The sequence below is a fragment of the Oncorhynchus kisutch genome, linkage group LG14 (assembly GCF_002021735.2).
Source record: "Oncorhynchus kisutch isolate 150728-3 linkage group LG14, Okis_V2, whole genome shotgun sequence".
Lineage (NCBI taxonomy): Eukaryota > Metazoa > Chordata > Actinopteri > Salmoniformes > Salmonidae > Oncorhynchus > Oncorhynchus kisutch.
The window spans coordinates 41,230,308-41,253,747 of NC_034187.2; the positions used below are offsets into that span (position 1 = coordinate 41,230,308).

At 45.0% G+C, this 23,440-nt stretch overlaps 1 protein-coding gene across 1 annotated transcript; it reads right to left on the reverse strand.

The window, feature by feature from the left end:
- Positions 1–3,957: 3,957 nt before the first annotated feature.
- LOC116353450 (uncharacterized) lies at positions 3,958–6,154 on the reverse strand. Its single transcript, XM_031789212.1, has 5 exons — positions 6,053–6,154; positions 5,835–5,913; positions 5,583–5,652; positions 5,300–5,411; positions 3,958–4,353 (listed from the first exon to the last, which is right to left on the reverse strand). Exons 1-5 carry the CDS (start codon positions 6,065–6,067, stop codon positions 3,958–3,960), a joined length of 672 nt encoding a protein of 223 aa, XP_031645072.1. The 5' UTR covers positions 6,068–6,154.
- Between the last annotated feature and the right edge of the window lie 17,286 nt (positions 6,155–23,440).

The window sequence follows — 23,440 nt, forward strand, 5'->3', positions numbered from 1 at the left end:
GGTTCATATGATTGAGTGTAGTCTGGCCCAGGAGTGGGAAGGTGAACGGAAAGGTTCTGGAGCAACGAACCGCCCTTGCTGTCTCTGCCTGGCCGGTTCCCCTCTTTCCACTGGGATTCTCTGCCTCTAACCCTATTACAGGGGCTGAGTCAATGGCTTACTGGGGCTCTCTCATGCCGTCCCTGGAAGGGGTGCGTCACCTGAGTGGGTTGATTCACCGATGTGGTCATCCTGTCTGGGTTGGCGCCCCCCCTTGGGTTGTGCCATGGCGGAGATCTTTGTGGGCTATACTCAGCCTTGTCTCAGGATGGTAAGTTGGTGGTTGAAGATATCCCTCTAGTGGTGTGGGGGCTGTGCTTTGGCAAAGTGGGTGGGGTTATATCCTTCCTGTTTGGCCCTGTCCGGGGGTGTCCTCGGATGGGGCCACAGTGTCTCCTGACCCCTCCTGTCTCAGCCTCCAGTATTTATGCTGCAGTAGTTTATGTGTCGGGGGGCTAGGGTCAGTTTGTTATATCTGGAGTACCTCTCCTGTCCTATTCGGTGTCCTGTGTGAATCTAAGTGTGCGTTCTCTAATTCTCTCTTTCTCGGAAGACCTGAGCCCTAGGACCATGCCCCAGGACTACCTGACATGATGACTCCTTGCTGTCCCCAGTCCACCTGGCCGTGCTGCTGCTCCAGTTTCAACTGTTCTGCGTTATTATTATTCGACCATGCTGGTCATTTATGAACATTTGAACATCTTGGCCATGTTCTGTTATAATCTCCACCCGGCACAGCCAGAAGAGGACTGGCCACCCCACATATGCTCTCTCTAATTCTCTCTTTCTTTCTCTCTCTCGGAGGACCTGAGCCCTAGGACCATGCCCCAGGACTAACTGACATGATGACTCCTTGCTGTCCCCAGTCCACCTGACCGTGCTGCTGCTCCAGTTTCAACTGTTCTGCCTTATTATTATTCGACCATGCTGGTCATTTATGAACATTTGAACATCTTGGCCATGTTCTGTTATAATCTCCACCCGGCACAGCCAGAAGAGGACTGGCCACCCCACATAGCCTGGTTCCTCTCTAGGTTTCTTCCTAGGTTTTGGCCTTTCTAGGGAGTTTTTCCTAGCCACCGTGCTTCTACACCTGCATTGCTTGCTGTTTGGGGTTTTAGGCTGGGTTTCTGTACAGCACTTTGAGATATCAGCTGATGTACGAAGGGCTATATAAATAAATTTGATTTGATTTGGTTACATTTCAGTCTTCTGTGAAATATTTCAAGTGTCATATTGAGGTGCAAACTCAACAATGAATACATTTAAACTATATCTGACATGTTACTGTTGTCTTCTTTTTTAAGCCACTGACCATCTGTGTGAGGTGTAAACAGGATGGACATAAACACGTGACACAGATAGTAAAAATATTGACATTTAGAAATTCCAAATGCATCTAAATATATTTAGATCTGTCTATGGATTACATTTTAAAAAATGTTTAAAAAAATATATGTGTATAAAATATATTTGTCTGTACAGTGAGTAAATGTAGGAAATCCAAAATGCATTTCTAAAATAAAATAAATGTGTATAATATACACTTGTCTGTAACTAAAGCAATGCAGAAGCAATAAGCATTGTAAACGATGATAGAACACATCAAATTACATGAGGACACAAAGGAGAGATTTAATAAAAAAATTATATTTTTATATTTTTTAATGCTGAAGTTTTTTAACACTGAAAAAATCTATGTTTGGCAAATCCACTCTGGTTAATTGGCCTGTTGGACAAAACAAAAAAATAGTTAACATTCTTGCTACCTCAGCCATTTGCTATGTTCAAGTAAAATCTCAGTTAATGATGAATGGATACAATTTGGAAGGATTTTCCAGAGTCATACCTTAGTAAGGTAGAGTGTCAGGTGGCACAACCATTGGTGCCATGAGGTCAAAGTGTGAAGAAGGGAGCAAGCCAGAGAGCTGTCTAGTAAGCAGTCCAGGCCCATGGCTTGGAAGCTTTGAGTTGGTCCCATCATTGAAATGCATTGTAGGGTATCTGCTGCCCCATAGGCCTGCTGGTAGTGGGAAAGGTGTTAGCAGGAGATCACCAGGGACATCTATGATTGGCTGACACAGTTTTGGTTAAACCACATGTATTCTAAAGCAATATTCACCTGCTTTCGTAGAGTAGGGATTCACTCCTTTGGGGACATTGCCAGTGTTCCCCTGATATCCATATGTCCCCATCGGTGGAGGTGGTTGTACACACTTGTTCTGTAAAACACATCAACAATTTTTCCAAATTGTTAGTAATATTATCACAGTTGAAATACAATGGTTGTTCACTGTTTTGAATTTAATTGAATTTAAGTGTGTACCTCAGCCTTGGGCTCAGTTTTGTTAACCCATCTGTGCAGGAAGAAGGAAGAAGAAGATATGAGCAATGTGAAGCAAGCTACAATTTTTTAAAAACAAAATCCACTCAATTGTCTCTACATAGAATATAGTGTTGAGAACCAGTTCCTAACAGATCTGTCTTTGTCCTCAGGTAGACGAACCTCCTTCTTATTAGCTCTTCCACTCCCAAAGAACCAGCTGAGCCAGCCTCCACTGTTATTGTGAACAGCAGGGGTCTCGGGCTCAGCCACCGGCCGGGTGCCAGTCTGGAACTGAGGGTTGGCATCGGAGTGTTCCGGCTTGGTGATGGACATCATAGCAGGATGCTCAACATACCTAAGTCGGACATCTGTAATAAGTGGGAGAAGTCAGGCCACTCTGCTCATGTCACCATACAGAACAATTATTAGCTGACAGATAGGAACGTCTCGCTCTGATACTCTGTTACAACCCAATCTTAACCTACACGCAGTCGCAGGGATTACTGGGAGGTTACTCCAGGACTCTGCGATCGCATTGTTTGGGTTGCAAATTCAACAATTCCCTGCATATTATGTGAGGGCTTACAAATTTGACCAATCGCCAAACTATTTCTGCATAAAATAGTCACATCATCAGAATATTATCTCAAAGAACTGACCCATTACCACAGTACGAAAAGAGGGCTTGCAATTTCAACCAATCACCGCACATTTACTGCATAATATGGTTTAATCAAGACACACGTCAACACAGTTTTTTCCCTTGTCAGCGCATTTTTGCAACAAATGGACAAAACAATTGCATATTGCTATGCAAAATGTCATAATTGTCACTGCAAAATCTAGCATATTTATCTGCAAATATCAAAAAAAACATGCGAAATCCTGGAGAGATTTACGGGAGTATGAAAATGTATACACTCACTACTGTAAGTCGCTCTGGATAAGAGCTTCTGCTAAATGACTAAAATGTCAAAGTAAAATGTAGCTAAACCTGTTTTATGTAGAAAATGCATGAAAGTATTACAGATATACACTCACATGAGCCGTACATTTAACCTATCACAACTTATTCTCACGCTATCACAATGGTAATTTCTTTACTAATTAGGTAAGGTTAAGTGACCTCTTCTCTTGGAATAGAAATCCACAGGTGGAATACACGCTCCACCATCCCATTTCCACAGTGGTGCCACAATGGGGATAATGGGAGGTGGTTGTGGATGATTGTTTTCATTCTTCACAGGGACACTGGCTGTGAGGAGGATCTCCTCCCTCTCTGCAGGGACACCAGCCTTTGGGACGATCCACTCCCTGTGCGCAGGGACGCTGGCCTTTGGGAAGATTCCCTTTCTCTGCGCAGTGACACTGGTCATCAGGAGGATCAACTCCCTTTGTGCAGGGGTGAGTTGTGATGCTCTGAGGATCTTATTCTTCTGCGCAGTGATAGAAGCTGCTGGAAGAATCCCCTCCCTCTTTGTAGGGGTGAGGCCTGATGCTCGGAGGATCCCCTCCCTATGTGCAGGGATGAGGCCTGATGCTCTGAGGATCTCCTCCCTCTGCGCAGTGATGCTAGCTGCTCGGAGAATCCCCTACCTCTGTGCAGGGACACTGGCTGTTTGGAGGATCCCCTCCCTCCGTGCAGGGATGAGGCCTGATGCTCGGAGGATCTCCTCCCTCTCAGCAGGGACACTAGCCCTTGGGACAATCCCCTCCCTGTGCACAGGGACGCTGGCCATTGGGACGATTTCCTCCCTCTGCGCAGTGACACTGGCTGTTTGTAGGATACCCTTCCTCTGTGACGGGATGAGGCCTGATGATCGGAGGATCTCCTCCCTCTGTGCATTGATGCTGGCGGCTGAGAGAATCCCCTCCCTCTGTGAAGGGACACTGGCTGTTTGGAGGATACCCTTCCTCTGTGACGGGATGAGGCCTGATGCTAGGACGATCTCCTCCCTCTGCACAGCAACTTCGGCTGGTGTGATGATCTGAAGGTATAATATAGAGCATATTGTCATTCCCTAAAAAATAATCTCAATAGGAAAGTGTTCTTAATGTTTTGTTCACTCAGGGTAGATTAATCCCTAGCATATACTTTCATTTGTATGTGTACTGATACTGCAAATACACAAATTATATTAATGTTATCTACAATATAATATAATACCATAAGCCTCCCTGCTGCAGGGGCATTTCCTACTACAATTTTAAACAGATTTTCTTCACTTTTGCAATATTTTGTATCTTTGTTAATTTTCACATGTATTGTGTTTGGAATGGCACTGTTACTACAGTATTTGATGTAAGTATGTAGGACAATTACCCATAATGCTCACTGACTGAACATTCAAAATGACCATGGCAATTATTGACGCATTCACATGCCATCAGAAACTTGGAACCTCCGAGTTAAAATGAATGTAAGTTATTAGCGTAGATCTTCCTACTGGTTGATTCTGATACTTCACAAGTGGGAAACTTGAAATCATCATTCCATAACGAGTTAGCGAGTCAGAAATGTCAGAATTTCCTAGTTCCAACTTGAAGGGCCTTCTATGATGTAGGACAGATCAGTAACCAAATTATTTTACTGTGCCCAGTGCCCACACAGACTTTTATGGTCACACAAGTTGCCACCGGTGGATTCAAAATGAGTAGCCTAACAATTATTCATGTGGCCCCAGTTAAATTTACAACCAAGATAACCATAGACGGGAAGTTGACAATAGCTTATTATTAGTGTAAATAAATTGTATTTCTATGGTTGCAGTCCTCAAATATTGAATTGCATTGAATTGAATTAATCAGATCCAATGATTTACAGCCTGTAGGGTGGGGTAAAGCTAGTCATCATTATTATAATCACCATCTCAATCATTATCACCATACCATCATAGACTTATTCTTCTGTATCTGAGACTCATCTGACACTACCTTAGATATGGCAGTCTGCAACTCAATACACTGCCCCTGCATGGTGTTCAGCGTCCCCTGCATGTGGTTAATCGACTGCTTAACATCGTTCAGCAGGATCTGAATCTCAAGCCTGCAGGAAATCAGGTGGTTCAACATACTGAGATGACGAGAGGCTTCAGACCATGCCCATTGGACCATCTTTAGGATTCTTTCCCACTTAACACCAATCTTATTAGGAAAGGAATGTAACTTTGTGCAGAAGATGTTACTATAGTGTTATTTAGAAGAAAAAAAAGTGTACTTTGTCAGGCGCCAAAAGGATGATGGGATGTCTCCCTGCTCCAGTGAGCTCTGCTGGCAGGTCTTGCTCACTGTTGGGAGGAACGGGAGCCAAATTAGAGGAAAAATATCTATGGTTGTTCAGCAATGAAACATTCATGGCATAATGGGATTTGTCCTTCCCCGTGAAAAGAATAACAGCAGCTGGGGTTCACTTTCTCACTTTTAGATAATGTAATACAATCTTTAAACCCATCAGAAGTGTAGTGCTTACCTCCATGAAAATATTCAGCCCTGTTATTTTGGGCTGCATTGTCCCAATGTTGACCACTAGTTCCAACTTGTGATGAGTTCTAGATGAAATGATCAAGTCAACATTTTGTTAGACATTTCAGAGATAGCATTAACAATTGTACATGAGACAGTGCTTCCAGATATTGAGGTATCTTCCTTCTGAGGTATGTAAAAAAAATCTGGTGTGTGAGAACTCACATGAAAGGTATCCATGATTCTTGATTAAGCCAATCATGTATGTGATTACCATCCTATGGGTCAGGAGCAGGAATTATTGCTACACAGCTTTCAGGCAACTTTATGTCTTGGGCCTAGATGATTAATTGAAATACAAGAAGTATTGTGAATTTGTGAAGCATAATTGTATTGTAATTTGGAATATTCCATCAAAGTTGTTTGTTTTGACAGTCAAAACAACTAACTAACTCTTACGATAAATCACTTGACGTGAGTAACTTGAGTTCCCGGAAATAGCTATTATATATTCTGACCTAGACACTGACTTGTGCAATGCCTAATGCATAATCTATGCATGTTATTGGCTCATCATAGTATATAGCAAAGGGTCTCAGAGTCCAAAAACAGCATTGGCCATTGGACTGCTCAGTCAAAACAACAAACTTTTACGATTAATCACTTGACTGGAGTAACTTGAGTTCGGAACGAAAACATTAAAAGTAGGCTATAGCTTGACTCATATCCTTACCTTGGACAAGCGTATCTAAAAGACCTATCCAGTCGTGCGTGAAGATACCTTTAGTCTGATAAAAGCGCGGGACAGTTTGAGACACGCTCGGTATTGTGAATCTGTCACACTGATATAAAAGCACGTTTTCATTTATAATTTACACTGTAGAATGACCTGCAGGCCAATCAGAATCGAGTTTTAAACAATACCGTGGGTTCCATGGAACGTCACAAACATATTCGGCCACTTGCGTCACAGATTACATTCACTGAACATGGGTTTAATAGCTATATTGGCTATATGTACATTATATGCACATCGTATTGTATTGAGATTACATTTACTGCCCCACTGAAACTATCTAGCCTAATCCTATGAGGATCATATGTCAAATGTCAGAATCATGGCACATGAAAACATAATGAAATTGACTGCAGATTATAAAATTCACTGTGACACAATAAACCTACTGGGCATCAATGTTGTTTCCATGTAATTACAATGAAATTACGTTGAACCAACGTGGAATAAAAATTGAATTGATGTATGTGCCCATTGGGAAGTGATCAATTTGAAATGATTGAATACATACAGTATTACAAAGATAGAGGTTAAAAAAAATTGCTTCGAAAAACGGTTGAAAAAGTCTAATTTCCCTGGGCCACCCATACGTAAAATGTATGTACGCATTTGGACGAAAGAGGTCCTCCTCTCCTTCAACCTCTCTTTCGTGTCGTCTGAGATTCCCCAAGATTGGAAAGCAGCTGCGGTCATCCCCCTCATCAAAGTGGGGGACACTCTTGACCCAAACTGCTACAGACCTATATCTATCCTACCCTGCCTTCCTAAGGTCTTCGAAAGCCAAGTCAACAAACAGATTACCGACCATTTCGAATCTCACCATACCCTCTCTTCTATGCAATCTGGTTTCAGAGCTGGTCATGGGTGCACCTCAGCCACGCTCAAGGTCTTAAACGATATCTTAACCGCCATCGATAAGAAACATTACTGTGCAGCCGTATTCATTAATCTGGCCAAGGCTTTCGACTCTGTCAATCACCACATCCTCATCGTCAGACTCGACAGCCTTGGTTTCTCAAATGATTGCCTTGCCTGGTTCACCAACTACTTCTCTGATAGAGTTCAGTGTGTCAAATCGGAGGGTCTGTTGTCTGGACCTCTGGCAGTCTCTATGGGGGTGCCACAGGGTTCAATTCTTGGACCGACTCTCTTCTCTGTATACATCAATGAGGTCGCTCTTGCTGCTGGTGAGTCTCTGATCCACCTCTATGCAGACGACACCATTCTATATACTTCTGGCCCTTCTTTGGACACTGTGTTAACAACCCTCCAGGCAAGCTTCAATGCCATACAACTCTCCTTCCGTGGCCTCCAATTGCTCTTAAATACAAGTAAAACTAAATGCATGCTCTTCAACCAATCGCTGCCTGCACCTGCCCGCCTGTCCGTCATCACTACTCTTGACGGCTCTGACTTAGAATACGTGGACAACTACAAATACCTAGGTGTCTGATTAGACTGTAAACTCTCCTTCCAGACCCACATCAAACATCTCCAATCCAAAGTTAAATCTAGAATTTAGATTTAGATATTTCGCAACAAAGCATCCTTCACTCATGCTGCCAAACATACCCTTTTAAAACTGACCATCCTACCTATCCTCGACTTCAGCGATGTCATTTACAAAATAGCTTCCAATACCTTACTCAACAAATTGGATGCAGTCTATCACAGTGCCATCCGTTTTGTCACCAAAGCCCCATATACTACCCACCATTGCGACCTGTACGCTCTCGTTGGCTGGCCCTTGCTTCATACTCTTCGCCAAACCCACTCCATGTCATCTACAAGATCCTGCTAGGTAAAGTCCCCCCTTATCTCAGCTCGCTGGTCACCATAGCATCACCCACATGTAGCACTCGCTCCAGCAGGTATATCTCTCTGGTCACCCCCAGAACCAATTCTTTCTTTGGCCGTCTCTCCTTCCAGTTCTCTGCTGCCAATGACTGGAACGAACTACAAAAATCTCTGAAACTGGAAACATCACCCTCACTAGTTTTAAGCACCAGCTGTCAGAGCAGCTCACAGATTACTGCACCTGTACATAGCCCACCTATAATTTAGCCCAAACAACTACCTCTTTCCCTACTGTATTTATTCTATTTTATTTATTTATTTCCTTTGCACCCCATTATTTCTACTTTGCACATTCTTCCACTGCAAATCTACCATTCCAGTGTTTTACTTGCTATAATGTATTTACTTTGCCACCATGGCCTTTTTTGCCTTTACCTCCCTTATCTCACCTCATTTGCTCACATCGTATATAGACTTGTTTCTACTGTATTATTGACTGTATGTTTGTTTTACTCCATGTGTAACTCTGTGTCGTTGTATGTGTCGAACTGCTTTGCTTTATCTTGGCCAGGTCGCAATTGTAAATGACAACTTGTTCTCAACTTCCCTACCTGGTTAAATAAAGGTGAAATAAAAAATAAAATTAAAATAAAAAAGAGGAGGCCCAGAGACATTCTAACCTATAACCCTTTAGGGCTGCCAAAGCTCTTATCAGGATACCAACTAGAGATGTTCTGATGTGTATATATTTTCTCGTTTACCTTTACTAATCACAGTGTGATAATGTTTAGTGGGGGTTTCGTCTTTGCCCATAAAGGCAGACTGGACAGTCTGGATAGTTATATGGCTGTTAGGCCAGTTTTCTCTGTTGTTCTCATGACTAGTACTTACATCTTCTGTTTGAGTTTATTTTTATTTTTACAGGGACAGTGCACATTAATCAACATTTCAGTAAAAGTGCCGGTTTTAGCCAACCGGCTAATTTTCAACCGCAGTCCCTGGGCAGGTTATTAAAAATTACAATATAGACAATAGCAACATAGAACAAGCAAGACATAGCAACATAGGACAAGCAAGACATAGCATACAGACAGAGCAACATAGGACAAGCAAGACATAGCATACAGACAGAGCAACATAGGACAAGCAAGACGTAGCATACAGACAGAGCAGCATAAAACAAAAAGCAGCAAGACAAAATTTAAACAACAGGCCTACAATGTGAAAGTCTATTGCTTTTTCAAATGAATATTTGTGTTGGAACTTGACATCAGTTGGAAAGGCAGCACATGTATCTGTTTGTTTCCCTTCCAATGAGCTTATCATATGAACTACAACGCGAAAAGTACAGTTTGCTTCACTTTTAATCATATCAGCACAGGTAACAACCATTTAAGTCTTTCTTTAGTTTTTCATTCTTACTCTTCCTAATTCACATAAACGATATGTCTTTATTTCCCATGGGCTTCACCAGAGTACCCCCTAGTGGCTGGAATACAAGTGTATTAAGCCTCTTACAACACCCCCCTGCATTAACTTAAGTATTGTTTCAAACATTTCACTGGCCTCAAAACAAACCAACAAAAAGACGGACCAACAAAATGGCGGACGGAAGACAGGGTGGTGCGGCAGGTGCCGCTTCTCATTCGAATGCTGTAATTTTATCTAAACCATCAGGTGTACGCCGATCCCAGCTAAGTAACTCATGCAAAGAGTTAAAGCGCAATTATGTGTTTTATCTCCAGTACTCTGCCATGATTGTCAGTTATGTAGCTGCTCTACTGATAATCTCAGTGCGTCCTTGCTGGGATGACACAATCAGTCTACTACCGGAGAATATCAACACCAAACACATTGGTTCACCGTTCCACGGGAGCGGACAGTACACAGCATACCATAATGTTCTGAATAATGGCCAAGTCTACCTCGCTCCTTATTCTACTGAACCGCTTAGGCGTAACAAACACAAGTCCAACATTTATCGGAAACTGTTAAACTACCTGTTCGCTACCCTCCTGCTCTCCGGGGATGTACAACTCAATCCTGGGCCCAATATCACCGAGCCAGTGATACGCACCGGAGTGGAGAGCGGTGGATGGCCTCGTCCACTGGTCGTCGCCGCAGTGGAGGTGGGTGAGTGCTATGGTCCTATGGTTTCTCTCGACTCACCCGGTTCCAGGATAGATTTTGACTCTTCAAACATACCAGAGTCGCTATATGCGATCCCTGACTCTGCTTCTGGTACGCAAGCTATTTTAATTAGTTCCCCGCATCCAGTGCAGGCGGGAGGGATTGTTAATTGCGCTACCGAACTGCCCCTAATCAAAACGAAACAAAACGGCCTAAACCCAGCCGTCAGAAAACACAGAAAATTTAACTTTTTTCAATGTGTCAATCACTCTCGAGTCATCTGGGACCCACGAGCTAAGCCCAAGGGACTACTAGGGGGGCACTTGAACATTCGTAGTGTCATTCCAAAAAGTGATCAAATTCAACATCTACTCACAGACTCCAACCTTGACTTTCTCTGCCTCTCAGAGACATGGCTCCATAAACACTCTCCATGTGCTGCTTTGGTTGTGCCTGGCTACAATGTTTTCAGGAGAGACAGGATTGAGGGAAGAGGAGGGGGTGTGATGATTTACATTAAAGAACATATCCGATGTAAACAAATTGAGTGGTCATGTGATAATGAACTAGAATGTATCGGCCTGAACGTTACACTGTCTCCCCAAATGTCTTTTACCCTCATTGGAATGTATAGGCCACCTTCCACCAAAAGTGTGTTTTTTGATCAGTTTAATACCATGCTTAGGGAATGTGATTTTGGGAAAGAGGTCATCTTAATGGGAGATTTTAACATTAATTATGAAGACAAGTGTTGTAGGAAAACCCTCAAACGGATCACTAATACCTTTGACCTTACACAGCTAGTTAAAGGGCCAACCAGGGTGACTTGTTGCTCTAAAACACAGATTGATTTGGTGTTCAGTAATAAACCAGAGAGAGTGACTAAATCATTCAATATGGTTACTGGGCTGTCTGATCATAATCTGACACTTATAGCCAGAAAGCTGTCTAAGAGCAGGTTTAACCTCTCTACTGTTAGAAAGCCGGATCAACTCAGAATACCTAAGAGTGAATTAAATAATTTTGAAAAAGCAATTAAGGGAATAAACTGGAATGATCTCTTGTCCTATACAGACGTGGAAGCTGATAGTCAGGTTTTTCTATCCACAATCCAGACTACAATAAATGGCTTCCTAAAGAAAATCAAATCCAAACCTGGCCAAAAGAGCACTCTTCCTTGGCTAAATGGAGAAATCTGGAAATTGATGAAAGAACGAGATTATGCTCTAAAAATAGCCCTAAAATCTAAATTAGAGCATGACAGACGTAGGTTTACCATGTTGAGAAATAAGGTGATGAAAGAAATCAGACAGGCCAAGGCAAACTTTTTTATTAACATAATTGGTGAAGCAAAGGGAAATTCTAAATTGATATGGGAGAATCTAAAAAAGTTAACAGGGAAAGACCATAGTAACACTGCAAAAAGACTAGAAATCATGGTGAATAACAATCTAACACAGGTTGCAGTCGAAATAGCAATAGCCTTCAATTCCTACTTTATTGACTCTGTCAGGGTACTGACACAGAACCCCTCCACTTGTTTCTTGGGCTCAGTGCTAGTGAATGACACTGAACCTGTCTTCATCATAAGGGAGGTTTCTGAGTCAAAGGTGAACAAGGTGATTAGCTCACTAAAGAACTCTAAAGCCAAAGATGTGTTTGGGATGGACTCTACCTTTCTTAAAAACTACAAAGAGTCACTCATTGGCCCCATTACTAAGGTCACCAACACATCTATTGGTCTCGGTGTGTTTCCAAGGGTATGGAAGTCGGCCATAATAACGTCCATCTTTAAATCAGGAGACCCTGCTAACGTGAGTAACTACAGGCCCATTCGTATATTACCTGTGGTGTCAAAGGTTGTTGAAAAGTGTGTAGCAGAACAACTGATTGCCCACCTCAACAACAGCCCCTTCACATTACACTCCATGCAGTTTGGCTTCAGAGCGAAACACTCCACAGAAATGGCCAACTGCTTTCTTCTGGAAAATGTGAAGTCCAAGATGGACAAAGGGGGTGCTGTTGGGGCTGTGTTTCTGGACCTAAGGAAGGCTTTTGATACTGTTAACCATGAGATTCTCATCACAAAATTGTCCAAGTTCAACTTTTCCCCTGATGCCTTGAGATGGATGAAATCCTGAGGCAGAACTCAGTGTGTCAGAGTGAGCAATGAGCTGTCGCCCACTCGTAGCTATGATGTGGGCGTGCCCCAAGGGTCAATACTGGGGCCCCTCCTGTTCAGCCTGTACATTAATGATCTGCCTTCTGTCTGTACTGGGTCTGAAGTTCAAATGTATGCAGATGATACAGTGATATATGTGCATGCAAAGAGCAAACAACAAGCTGCACAAGAACTCACTACTGTAATGGTCCAGGTTACAAAGTGGCTCAGTGACTCATGTTTGCATCTCAATGTGAAAAAAACTGTTTGCATGTTCTTCACAAAGAGGGCAACATATGCTACTGAGCCAGATGTCTATGTGTCAGGGGAGAAGCTCCAGATGGTATCCGATTTTAAGTACCTTGGCATCATACTTGATTCCAACCTCTCTTTTAAAAAGCATGTGAAAAAGGTAATTCAAATAACCAAATTCAACCTAGCTAATTTCCGATTTATACGAAATTGTTTGACTACAGAGGTAGCAAAACTGTACTTCAAATCTATGATACTCCCCCACTTAACATACTGCTTGACTAGTTGGGCCCAAGCTTGCTGTACAACATTAAAACCTATTCAGTCTATCTACAAACAGGCTCTCAAAGTGCTTGATAGGAAGCCCAATAGCCATCATCATTGTCATAAACAGAAAACCCAGACATATGGCAGCAGATCCACAAGATCTGCCATGAGAGGTGACTGTATAGTTCCCCTAAGGAAAAGCACCTTTAGTAAATCTGCATTCTCTGTGAGAGCTTCCCATGTCTGGAATACACTGCCATCAGACACACATAACTGCACCACATATCACACTTTCACAAAATGCTTGAAGACATGGCTAAAGGTCAATCAGATTTGTGAACATGGTCCCTAGCTGTGTGTTGCCACTCCATGTTGTCTGTTGTCTGTAGCTTGTGAGGTGTGGAAACACTTTGTTGCTTTTATGAATTTTGTCTTGCTGCTTTTTGTTTTATGCTGCTCTGTCTGTATGCTACGTCTTGCTTGTCCTATGTTGCTCTGTCTGTATGCTATGTCTTGCTTGTCCTATGTTGCTATGTCTTGCTTGTTCTATGTTGCTATTGTCTATATTGTAATTTTTAATAACCTGCCCAGGGACTGCGGTTGAAAATTAGCCGGTTGGCTAAAACCGGCACTTTTACTGAAATGTTGATTAATGTGCACTGTCCCTGTAAAAATAAAAATAAAAAATAAACTCAAACAGAAGATGTAAGTACTAGTCATGAGAACAACAGAGAAAACTGGCCTAACAGCCATATAACTATCCAGACTGTCCAGTCTGCCTTTATGGGCAAAGACGAAACCCCCACTAAACATTATCACACTGTGATTAGTAAAGGTAAACGAGAAAATATATACACATCAGAACATCTCTAGTTGGTATCCTGATAAGAGCTTTGGCAGCCCTAAAGGGTTATAGGTTAGAATGTCTCTGGGCCTCCTCTTTTTTATTTTAATTTTATTTTTTATTTCACCTTTATTTAACCAGGTAGGGAAGTTGAGAACAAGTTCTCATTTACAATTGCGACCTGGCCAAGATAAAGCAAAGCAGTTCGACACATACAACGACACAGAGTTACACATGGAGTAAAACAAACATACAGTCAATAATACAGTAGAAACAAGTCTATATACGATGTGAGCAAATGAGGTGAGATAAGGGAGGTAAAGGCAAAAAAGGCCATGGTGGCAAAGTAAATACATTATAGCAAGTAAAACACTGGAATGGTAGATTTGCAGTGGAAGAATGTGCAAAGTAGAAATAATGGGGTGCAAAGGAAATAAATAAATAAATAAAATAGAATAAATACAGTAGGGAAATTTTAGGTGGGCTATGTACAGGTGCAGTAATCTGTGAGCTGCTCTGACAGCTGGTGCTTAAAACTAGTGAGGGAGATGTTTCCAGTTTCAGAGATTTTTGTAGTTCGTTCCAGTCATTGGCAGCAGAGAACTGGAAGGAGAGACGGCCAAAGAAATAATTGGTTCTGGGGGTGACCAGAGAGATATACCTGCTGGAGCGAGTGCTACAGGTGGGTGATGCTATGGTGACCGCGAGCTGAGATAAGGGGGGACTTTACCTAGCAGGATCTTGTAGATGACATGGAGTGGGTTTGGCGAAGAGTATGAAGCAAGGGCCAGCCAACGAGAGCGTACAGGTCGCAATGGTGGGTAGTATATGGGGCTTTGGTGACAAAACGGATGGCACTGTGATAGACTGCATCCAATTTGTTGAGTAAGTTATTGGAAGCTATTTTGTAAATGACATCGCTGAAGTCGAGGATAGGTAGGATGGTCAGTTTTAAAAAGGTATGTTTGGAATGAGTGAAGGATGCTTTGTTGCGAAATAGGAAGCCAATTCTAGATTGAACTTTGGATTGGAGATGTTTGATGTGTGTCTGGAAGGAGAGTTTACAGTCTAATCAGACACCTAGGTATTTGTAGTTGTCCACGTATTCTAAGTCAGAGCCGTCAAGAGTACTGATGTTGGACAGGCGGGCAGGTGCAGGCAGCGATCGGTTGAAGAGCATGCATTTAGTTTTTCTTGTATTTAAGAGCAATTGGAGGCCACGGAAGGAGAGTTGTATGGCATTGAAGCTTGCCTGGAGGGTTGTTAACACAGTGTCCAAAGAAGGGCCAGAAGTATATAGAATGGTGTCGTCTGCATAGAGGTGGATCAGAGACTCACCAGCAGCAAGAGCGACCTCATTGATGTATACAGAGAAGAGAGTCGGTCCAAGAATTGAACCCTGTGGCACCCCCATAGAGACTGCCAGAGGTCCAGAAATCAGACCCTCCGATTTGACACACTGAACTCTATCAGAGAAGTAGTTGGTGAACCAGGCAAGGCAATCATTTGAGAAACCAAGGCTGTCGAGTCTGCCGATGAGGATGTGGTGATTGACAGAGTCGAAAGCCTTGGCCAGATCAATGAATACGGCTGCACAGTAATGTTTCTTATCGATGGTGGTTAAGATATCGTTTAAGACCTTGAGCGTGGCTGAGGTGCACCCATGACCAGCTCTGAAACCAGATTGCATAGAAGAGAGGGTATGGTGAGATTCGAAATGGTCGGTAATCTGTTTGTTGACTTGGCTTTCGAAGACCTTAGGAAGGCAGGGTAGGATAGATATAGGTCTGTAGCAGTTTGGGTCAAGAGTGTCCCCCCCTTTGATGAGGGGGATGACCGCAGCTGCTTTCCAATCTTGGGGAATCTCAGACGACACGAAAGAGAGGTTGAACAGGCTAGTAATAGGGGTGGCAACAATTTTGGCAGATCATTTTAGAAAGAAAGGGTCCAGATCGTCTAGCCCGGCTGATTTGTAGGGTTCCAGATTTTGCCGCTCTTTCAGAACATCAGCTGACTGGATTTGGGAGAAGGAGAAATGGGGAAGGCTTGGGCGAGATGCTGTGGGGGGTGCACTGCTGTTGTCCGGGGTAGGGGTAGCCAGGTGGAAAGCATGGCCAGCCGTAGAAAAATGCTTATTGAAATTCTCAATTATTGTGGATTTATCAGTGGTGATAGTTTTTGTGTAATCTGACCATGCAGTAATATCTAAGTAATATAACCTAACAATTTCACAACAACTACCTTATACACACAAGTGTAAAGGAAGGAATACGAATATGTACATAAAAATATATAAATGAGTGATGGACAAACGGCTTAGGCAAGATGCAGTAGATGTTATAGATTACAGTATATACATATGAGATGAGTAATGTTGGGTATGAAAACATTATATGAAGTGGCATTGTTTAAGTCGCAAGTGATACATTACATCAAGATGCAGTAGATGGTATAGAGTACAGTATATACATATGAGATGAGTAATGTAGGGTATGAGAACATTATATAAAGTGGCATTGTTTTTAATGGCTAGTGCTAAGTTCAACACTCTTTCTGTTCCTAGATGGGCCATTTCAGTTTGTATGTACTTGGAAATCAGTGTTCTATACTGGCTTGGTACCACACCTTGTGTCCTTTTTGCTGTTTTCCTTTGTAATAATCCATCTGGTGAGGGATGGAGCCTGTTCCACTCTTGCAGTAACTGTTTGACTTTGTATGACCCTTGTTGACATTCCGTTGGTTTAGGCTTAGTCCTTTGACTTTTCAGTTCCAAGATTCTCGATACAGCCGTATCCTTTAACTGAGCCTGCATGATATCGTGTGGAGACAGTCGGTCTGTAACTGTTCGCCCCCACCATGACAGCTCATCTTGCACTGATGGCCTTAGTGTGACCGTGGATATCCACGTTACACAGTCATTCTGTTGTATCTGAACATCATTGAGTGTTGCTTTTACTATTCCAAGTGAGTGTTTCTCTGTGCATTCCTCCATGTAATGTTCAGCATGCAAAGGAGAGTGTGACAGAAAGTCTGAGTCAGTGTTTATCTTTCCAGGACGATACTTCAGTGTGAGATTAAAGTCAGACAGCTCTGCCACCCAGCGATGACCAGTGGCATTCAGTCTTGCTGTAGTTAGTACATATGTCAAGGGGTTATTATCACTGTACACTGTCACAGAGGGAGCATAAAAATAGGACATCTCGGAATCGCTCAGTCACTGCCCATTTGGGGGCCAAGAATTCCAGTTTCCCTGAGTGAAGGTGATTGTTTCTCTCTGCTTGAGTCAGGGTGCGGGAGCCATATCCAATGACTCTCAGTTTGCCAATTTGTCATTGGTATAACACCCCTCACAATCCCTCTCCGGAGGCATGAACATGCAGGATAAAAGGGTCCTTGAAATCTGGGTAAGCATGCACAGGTGGATTAGTCAACACACTCACCAAGTGTTCTAATGCTCTCTGGTGAGCATCCTCCCATATAACTTTATGGTGGGGGAGAGCCTGTCCCGACTGCACAGCTACCTTGGTCCTTCGCTTCCCAGAAGCTGGGGTCTCCAACTTCACTGCTAGTAAGTCATAGAGACATTTAGCATGTTGTGAAAAGTTCTGTACAAAACCCCTATAGTACCCTAGAAACCCCAGTAGTTTCCTCGACTCTCTCCCATTTGTTGGTAGCCTGTTTACCAGTTCTTGCACTGCTACAATTTCTTTAACATCCATTCTGTAACCCTCAGCAGAAATTATTTTTCCTAAATAACAGACCTCATTCTTGAATAGGTCACACTTATCAGCCCTGATGTAATTGGTGCGTGTTGGTGGCAGGGAAGTCTGGCGCAGGAGAGTGAACTTGAACAGAGAGGTTTAATAAATGCACAAAAAAAATCGGCACCAAAATATACACAAATAATAATAAAGGGTACAAAACCCGTTGCACACCAGACACATGACTTGCACTAACATACAACAAACAATCACCGACAAAGACATGAGGGGAAAACAGAGGGTTAAATACACAACATGTAATTGATGGGATTGAAACCAGGTGTGATGTAAGACAAGACAAAACCAATGGAAAATTAAAAATGGATCAGCGATGGCTAGAATGTCGGTGACGTCGACCGCCAAACACCGCCCGAACAAGGAGAGGGACCAACATCAGCGGAAGTCGTGACAGTACCCCTCCCAGCTGCGCGTCGACACCGACCTCGGTGACAACCCGGAGGGCGAGGCGTAGGGCGATCCGGATGGAGACGTTGGAACTCTCGCAGCATAGAAGGATCCAACACGTCCTCCACCGGAACCCAGCATCTCTTCTCTGGACCATACCCCTCCCAGTCCACAAGGTACTGAAGGCCCCTCGCCAGATGTCTCCAATCCAGTATGGAATGAACAGAGTACGCTGGGGCCCCCTTGATGTCCAGAGAGGGTGGAGGAACTTCCCGCACCTCAGACTCCTGGAGCAGGCCAGCCACCCCCGGCCTGAGGAGAGACACATGGAACGAGGGGTTAATGCGGTAATCGGGGGGAAGCTGTAACCTATAACATAACTCGTTCACTCTCCTCAGGACTTTAAATGGCCCCACAAACCGCAGACCCAGCATCCGACAGGGCAGGCGGAGGAGCAGGTTTTGAGGCGAGAGCCAGACCCGGTCCCCCAGTGCGAACACCGGGGCCTCACTGCGGTGACGGTCTGCGCCAACTTTTTGGTGCAGCACGGCCTACTGAAGGTGGACATGGGCGGCGTCCTATGTTTCTTCCGCGCTTCGGAACCAGTCATCCACCTCAGGAGCCTCGGTCTGACTCTGATGCCAAGGAGCCAGAACCGGCTGATAGCCCAATACACACTGGAAGGGAGAGAGGTTAGTGGAGGAGAGGCGGAGCGAGTTCTGGGCAAAGGGAGGAGACGACAGGACTTAGAAAAAAGAACCACAACGACCAGGATCGTGGTGTTACCCTGTGAAGGTCGGTTGTGAAATCCACTGACAGGTGCGACCACGACCATTGTGGAACGGGTAAGGGTTGTAAATTACCTCTGGGTAGGTGCCTAGGAGCCTTTCACTGGGTGCACACCGAACAGGAGGAAACATAAACCCTCACATCCTTAGCCAAAGTGGGGCACCAGTACTTCCCACTAAGACCGGCCGATCCCAGGATGAACAAAGGAGGGTGACGTGTGGGCCCAATAGATCAGCCGGTTGCGGACAGCAGACAGAACGTACAGACGCCCAGCTGGACACTAGAGGGGAGCGGGCTCTGCATGTGACGCCCGCTCAATGTCCGCTTCCAGCTCCCACACTACCGGCGCCACCAAGCAAGAGGCGGGGAGTATGGGAGTGGGATCCATGGGCCGCTCCTCTATGTCATACAGCCGGGACAATGCGTCTGCCTTAACGTTCTGAGAGCCTGGTCTGTAGGACAGGGTAAACACAAAACGGGTAAAGAACATGGCCCACCTTGCCTGACGAGGATTCAATCTCCTAGCTGCCCGGATGTACTCCAGGTTGCGGTGGTCAGTCAAGAAGAGGAAAGGGTGTTTAGCCCCCTCAAGCCAATGCCTCCACGCCTTCAAAGCCTTAACCACAGCCAACAGCTCCCGGTCCCCCACATTGTTATTCCGCTCCGCCGGGCTGAGCTTCTTGGAGAAGAAAGCACAGGGGCGGAGCTTCGGTGGCGTGCCCGAGCGCTAAGAGAGCACGGCTCCGATCCCAGCCTCTTACGCTCACAGCCTCTCCACTATGAATACCAAAGAAGGATCCGGATGGGCCAGCACGGGAGCCGAGGTAAACAGAGCTCTCAGCTGCCCAAAAGCCCTGTCTGCCTCAACAGACCACTGCAGACGTACAGGACCCCTCTTCAGGAGTGAGGTAATGGGAGCAGCCACCTGGCCAAAACCCCGGATATATCTCCGGTAGTAATTGGCAAACCCTAAAAATCGCTGCACCTCCTTTACAGTGGTGGGAGTCAGCCAATTACGGACAGCTGCTATGCGGTGACTCTCCTTCTCCACCCCTGATGTGGAAATGCGATACCCTAGGAAGGAGACGGACTGTTGAAAGAACAGGCATTTCTCAGCCTTGACGTACAGGTCATGTTCCAACAGTCGTCCAAGTACCTTGCGCAGCAAGGACACATGCTCGGCGCATGTAGCGGAGTATATCAGAATGTTATCAATACACACCACCACACCCTGCCCGTGCAGGTCCCTGAAAATCTCGTCCACAAAGGATTGGAAGACTGATGGAGCATTCATCAACCCGTACGGCATGTTGAAGTACTCATAATGCTCTGAGGTGGTACTCAACGCCGTCTTCCGCTCATCTCCCTCTCGGATACGAACCAGATTGTATGCACTCCTGAGATCCCGTTTAGTGAAGAAGCGCGCCCCGTGCATTAACTCAATCGCCGTGGCGATAAGAGGTAGCGGGTAACTGTACCTCACTGTGATTTCATTGAGACCTCTATAATCAATGCACGGGTGCAGACCTCCATCCTTCTTCTTCACAATAAAGAAACTCGAGGAGGCGGGTGAAGTGGAGGGCCGAATGTACCCGACGCAGGGATTCGGAGACATATGTCTCCATACCCACCGTCTCCGCTTGCGACAGGGGATACATGTGACTCCTGGGAAGTGCAGTGTCTACCAGGAGATTTATCGCACAATCTCCCCGTCGATGGAGTGGTAATTGATTCACCTTCTTCTTACAGAAGGCTAGAGCCAAATCGGCATATTCTGGGGGAATGCGCACGGTGGACACCTGGTCTGGATTTTCCACCGTGGTAGCGCAAATGGAAACCTCTACACACCTCCCCGAGCACTCTCGCTACCACCCCGTGAGAGCCCTCTATTTCCAGGAAATGGTGGGGTTATGACGAGCCAACCAGGGAAGGCCTAGTACCACGGGAAACGCAGGAGAATGAGAAAGAGACTGATTTTCTCATCGTGAACCCACTGCGTCTCCATGGCCAGGGAGATGGTGGCCTCTCTGATTAGCCCGGACCCTAATGGTCGACTTTCCAGAGCGTGAACCGGAAAAGGTCTATCCATGGGAATAATGGGGATTCCTAAACTATGTGCTAACTCTCTGTCAATAAAATTCCCAGCTGCGCCTGAATCGACGAGCGCCTTATGCTGGGAATGCGGGGAGAACTCAGGGAAACAAACAAGTACAAACAGGTGAACAACAGAGGACTCTGGATGAGTGTGGTGCATACTCACCTGAGGTGTCGCCAGAGTGCCCTGCCTGCTGCCTCGACTCCCAGAGGGACCAACCCGGCACCGACCGGCAGTGTGCCCTCTGCGGCCACAGATGGTACACGTGAATGCCTCTCCCCCAGCCTCCCTACACGCAGCCCCTCCCAACTCCATGGGCACCGGAGCGGGAGCACTGGGAGATGGAACCGATAGAGCCCCCTCAGGATGTCCACAGATGACCAGCAGGTTATCCAACCGGATGGACATATCCGCCAGTTGGTCAAAGGTGGTGGTGGCATCCCTGCAAGCCAACTCCCGTCGGACGTCCTCACGAAAGCTGCATCGATAGTGGTCGATGAGGGCCCTGTCGTTCCATTCGTCTCTGGCGGCCAAGGTCCAGGAACTCCAGCGCGAAATCCTGTGCGCCCCTCATCCCCTGCCTCAGATGGAAAAGTAATTCACCCGCTGCTCTACTTTCGGGCAGATGGTCAAAGACAGCCCGGAAACGGCGGGTAAACTCCTCGAAGTGGTCCAATGCCGCGTCTTCCTCTCCCCACACGGTGTTTGCCCACTCCAGAGCTCTCCCTGAGAGGCAGGAGACGAGGGCGGAGACTCTCTCCCTTCCTGAGGGAGCTGGGTGAATAGTGGCCAGGTAAACTTCCAGTTGCAAAAGGAACCCCTGGCACTGTGCGGCCGTCCCATCATACTCCCTGGGAAGGGAGAGACAAATTCAACTGGAGCTGGATCCGGACAGGACCGGTAGAGATAACCCTGGTTGAGCTGGTCAAGGCGCTAGAGAGACAGGTCCACGGTCTGGAAAAAGCGATCCATCATTGCACCCAGATGATGTAGCATAGCCGCGTGTTCCTGGACGTGTTCCTCGACTCCTCTGACCGGGGTACCTGCTCCTGCTGACTCATGGTAGGTATCGGATACTGTTATGAGTGTGTATCGGAGGCAAAGTCAGGTGCAGGAGAGCAGAGTGTAGTGAACAGGCGCAATTTATTCTGGTTTAGAAAACAGCACAAACTAACAACAAATGTGCCTAAAAACACGGAACATAGACAAAAATAAATGCCCGTAAAAAAATCCACAATATCCAAATACACGTAACACGAAACTATCCTACACAAAGACATGATGGGGAACAGAGGAATAAATACATATGAATTGATTGGGGAATGAAAAACAGGTGTGCAGGGAACACGACAAAACAAATGGATACATGAAAAATGAAGTGGCGATGGCTAGAAAGCCAGTGACGTCGACCGCCCTAACAAGGAGAGGAGCCGACTTCGGCGGAAGTCGTGACAGTGTCCCTCTGCCCTCCAGTTTGACATGCTGCGCTCACTATCCACCACGCAACCCACAGTTAACCACCACGCAACCCACAGTTAACATGGAGGTCTTGTTCAAGGTCAGGAAGTTCACAGAGGACTTAGAGCAGGAGGGTTGAGAGGTCCTGATTGGCAGGGGCTTTACTACTTATTCAGTCTTTCCTATCAAGACCCAACTCCAGTCAAATAGTAGCTACAGTATTACAACAGTATTACAACACTATGATCCTGCATTGGCAAGAATGATGGAGCATTTTAACTTACACACAGTTGTGCAATGGAATTGTGGTATTTTTGCAAATCCCAACACCCCCTGAGACACCCACAAGTGCCTTGCTCAAGAGCACAGCGACATCATTTTGTGTTCTCCTACTTTGTCGGCTCTGGTATTCGAGCCAGCAAACTTTCGGTAACGGACCCAATAACAGGCCCAAACCTTGAGGCTACGTGCCGCCCCTTTTGAATGTAGGATGACTTCCATAGTGGGTCCTGAACCCAGGTCAGCAGCACTACATTGCTGTGTGTCTGTATAGTTGAGGGTATATTGGGTTAGTAAAACATCAATTCAGTTCTGGTCCCCGAGGGGATCTCGATGTTGTTACACGTAGCCATGATCACCAAGCTACCCTGACTTAATAAAACCTGAATTAAAAAAGAACAAGATGTGCTTGTCATTATTTTATTTGAACTTGTATTATAGTATGCCCACATTTCTGTCCACAACTTTTGAATCAGGTAGCAATTAAATGTAAGTGGCAGTCTCTACAGTTCTAGCCAATAGGGGGTACTCTGGTGAAGCCCATTGGAAATAAAGTGAATTGGGAAGAGTAAGAATGAA

Coding starts and splice junctions, on each gene's coding strand:
- LOC116353450 (XM_031789212.1), bottom strand. Junction 5,653..5,834: donor GGCTGAATATTTTCATGGAG/GTAAGCACTACA, acceptor TCCTCCCAACAG/TGAGCAAGACCTGCCAGCAG. Junction 5,412..5,582: donor TCCTTTTGGCGCCTGACAAA/GTACACTTTTTT, acceptor GATTTCCTGCAG/GCTTGAGATTCAGATCCTGC.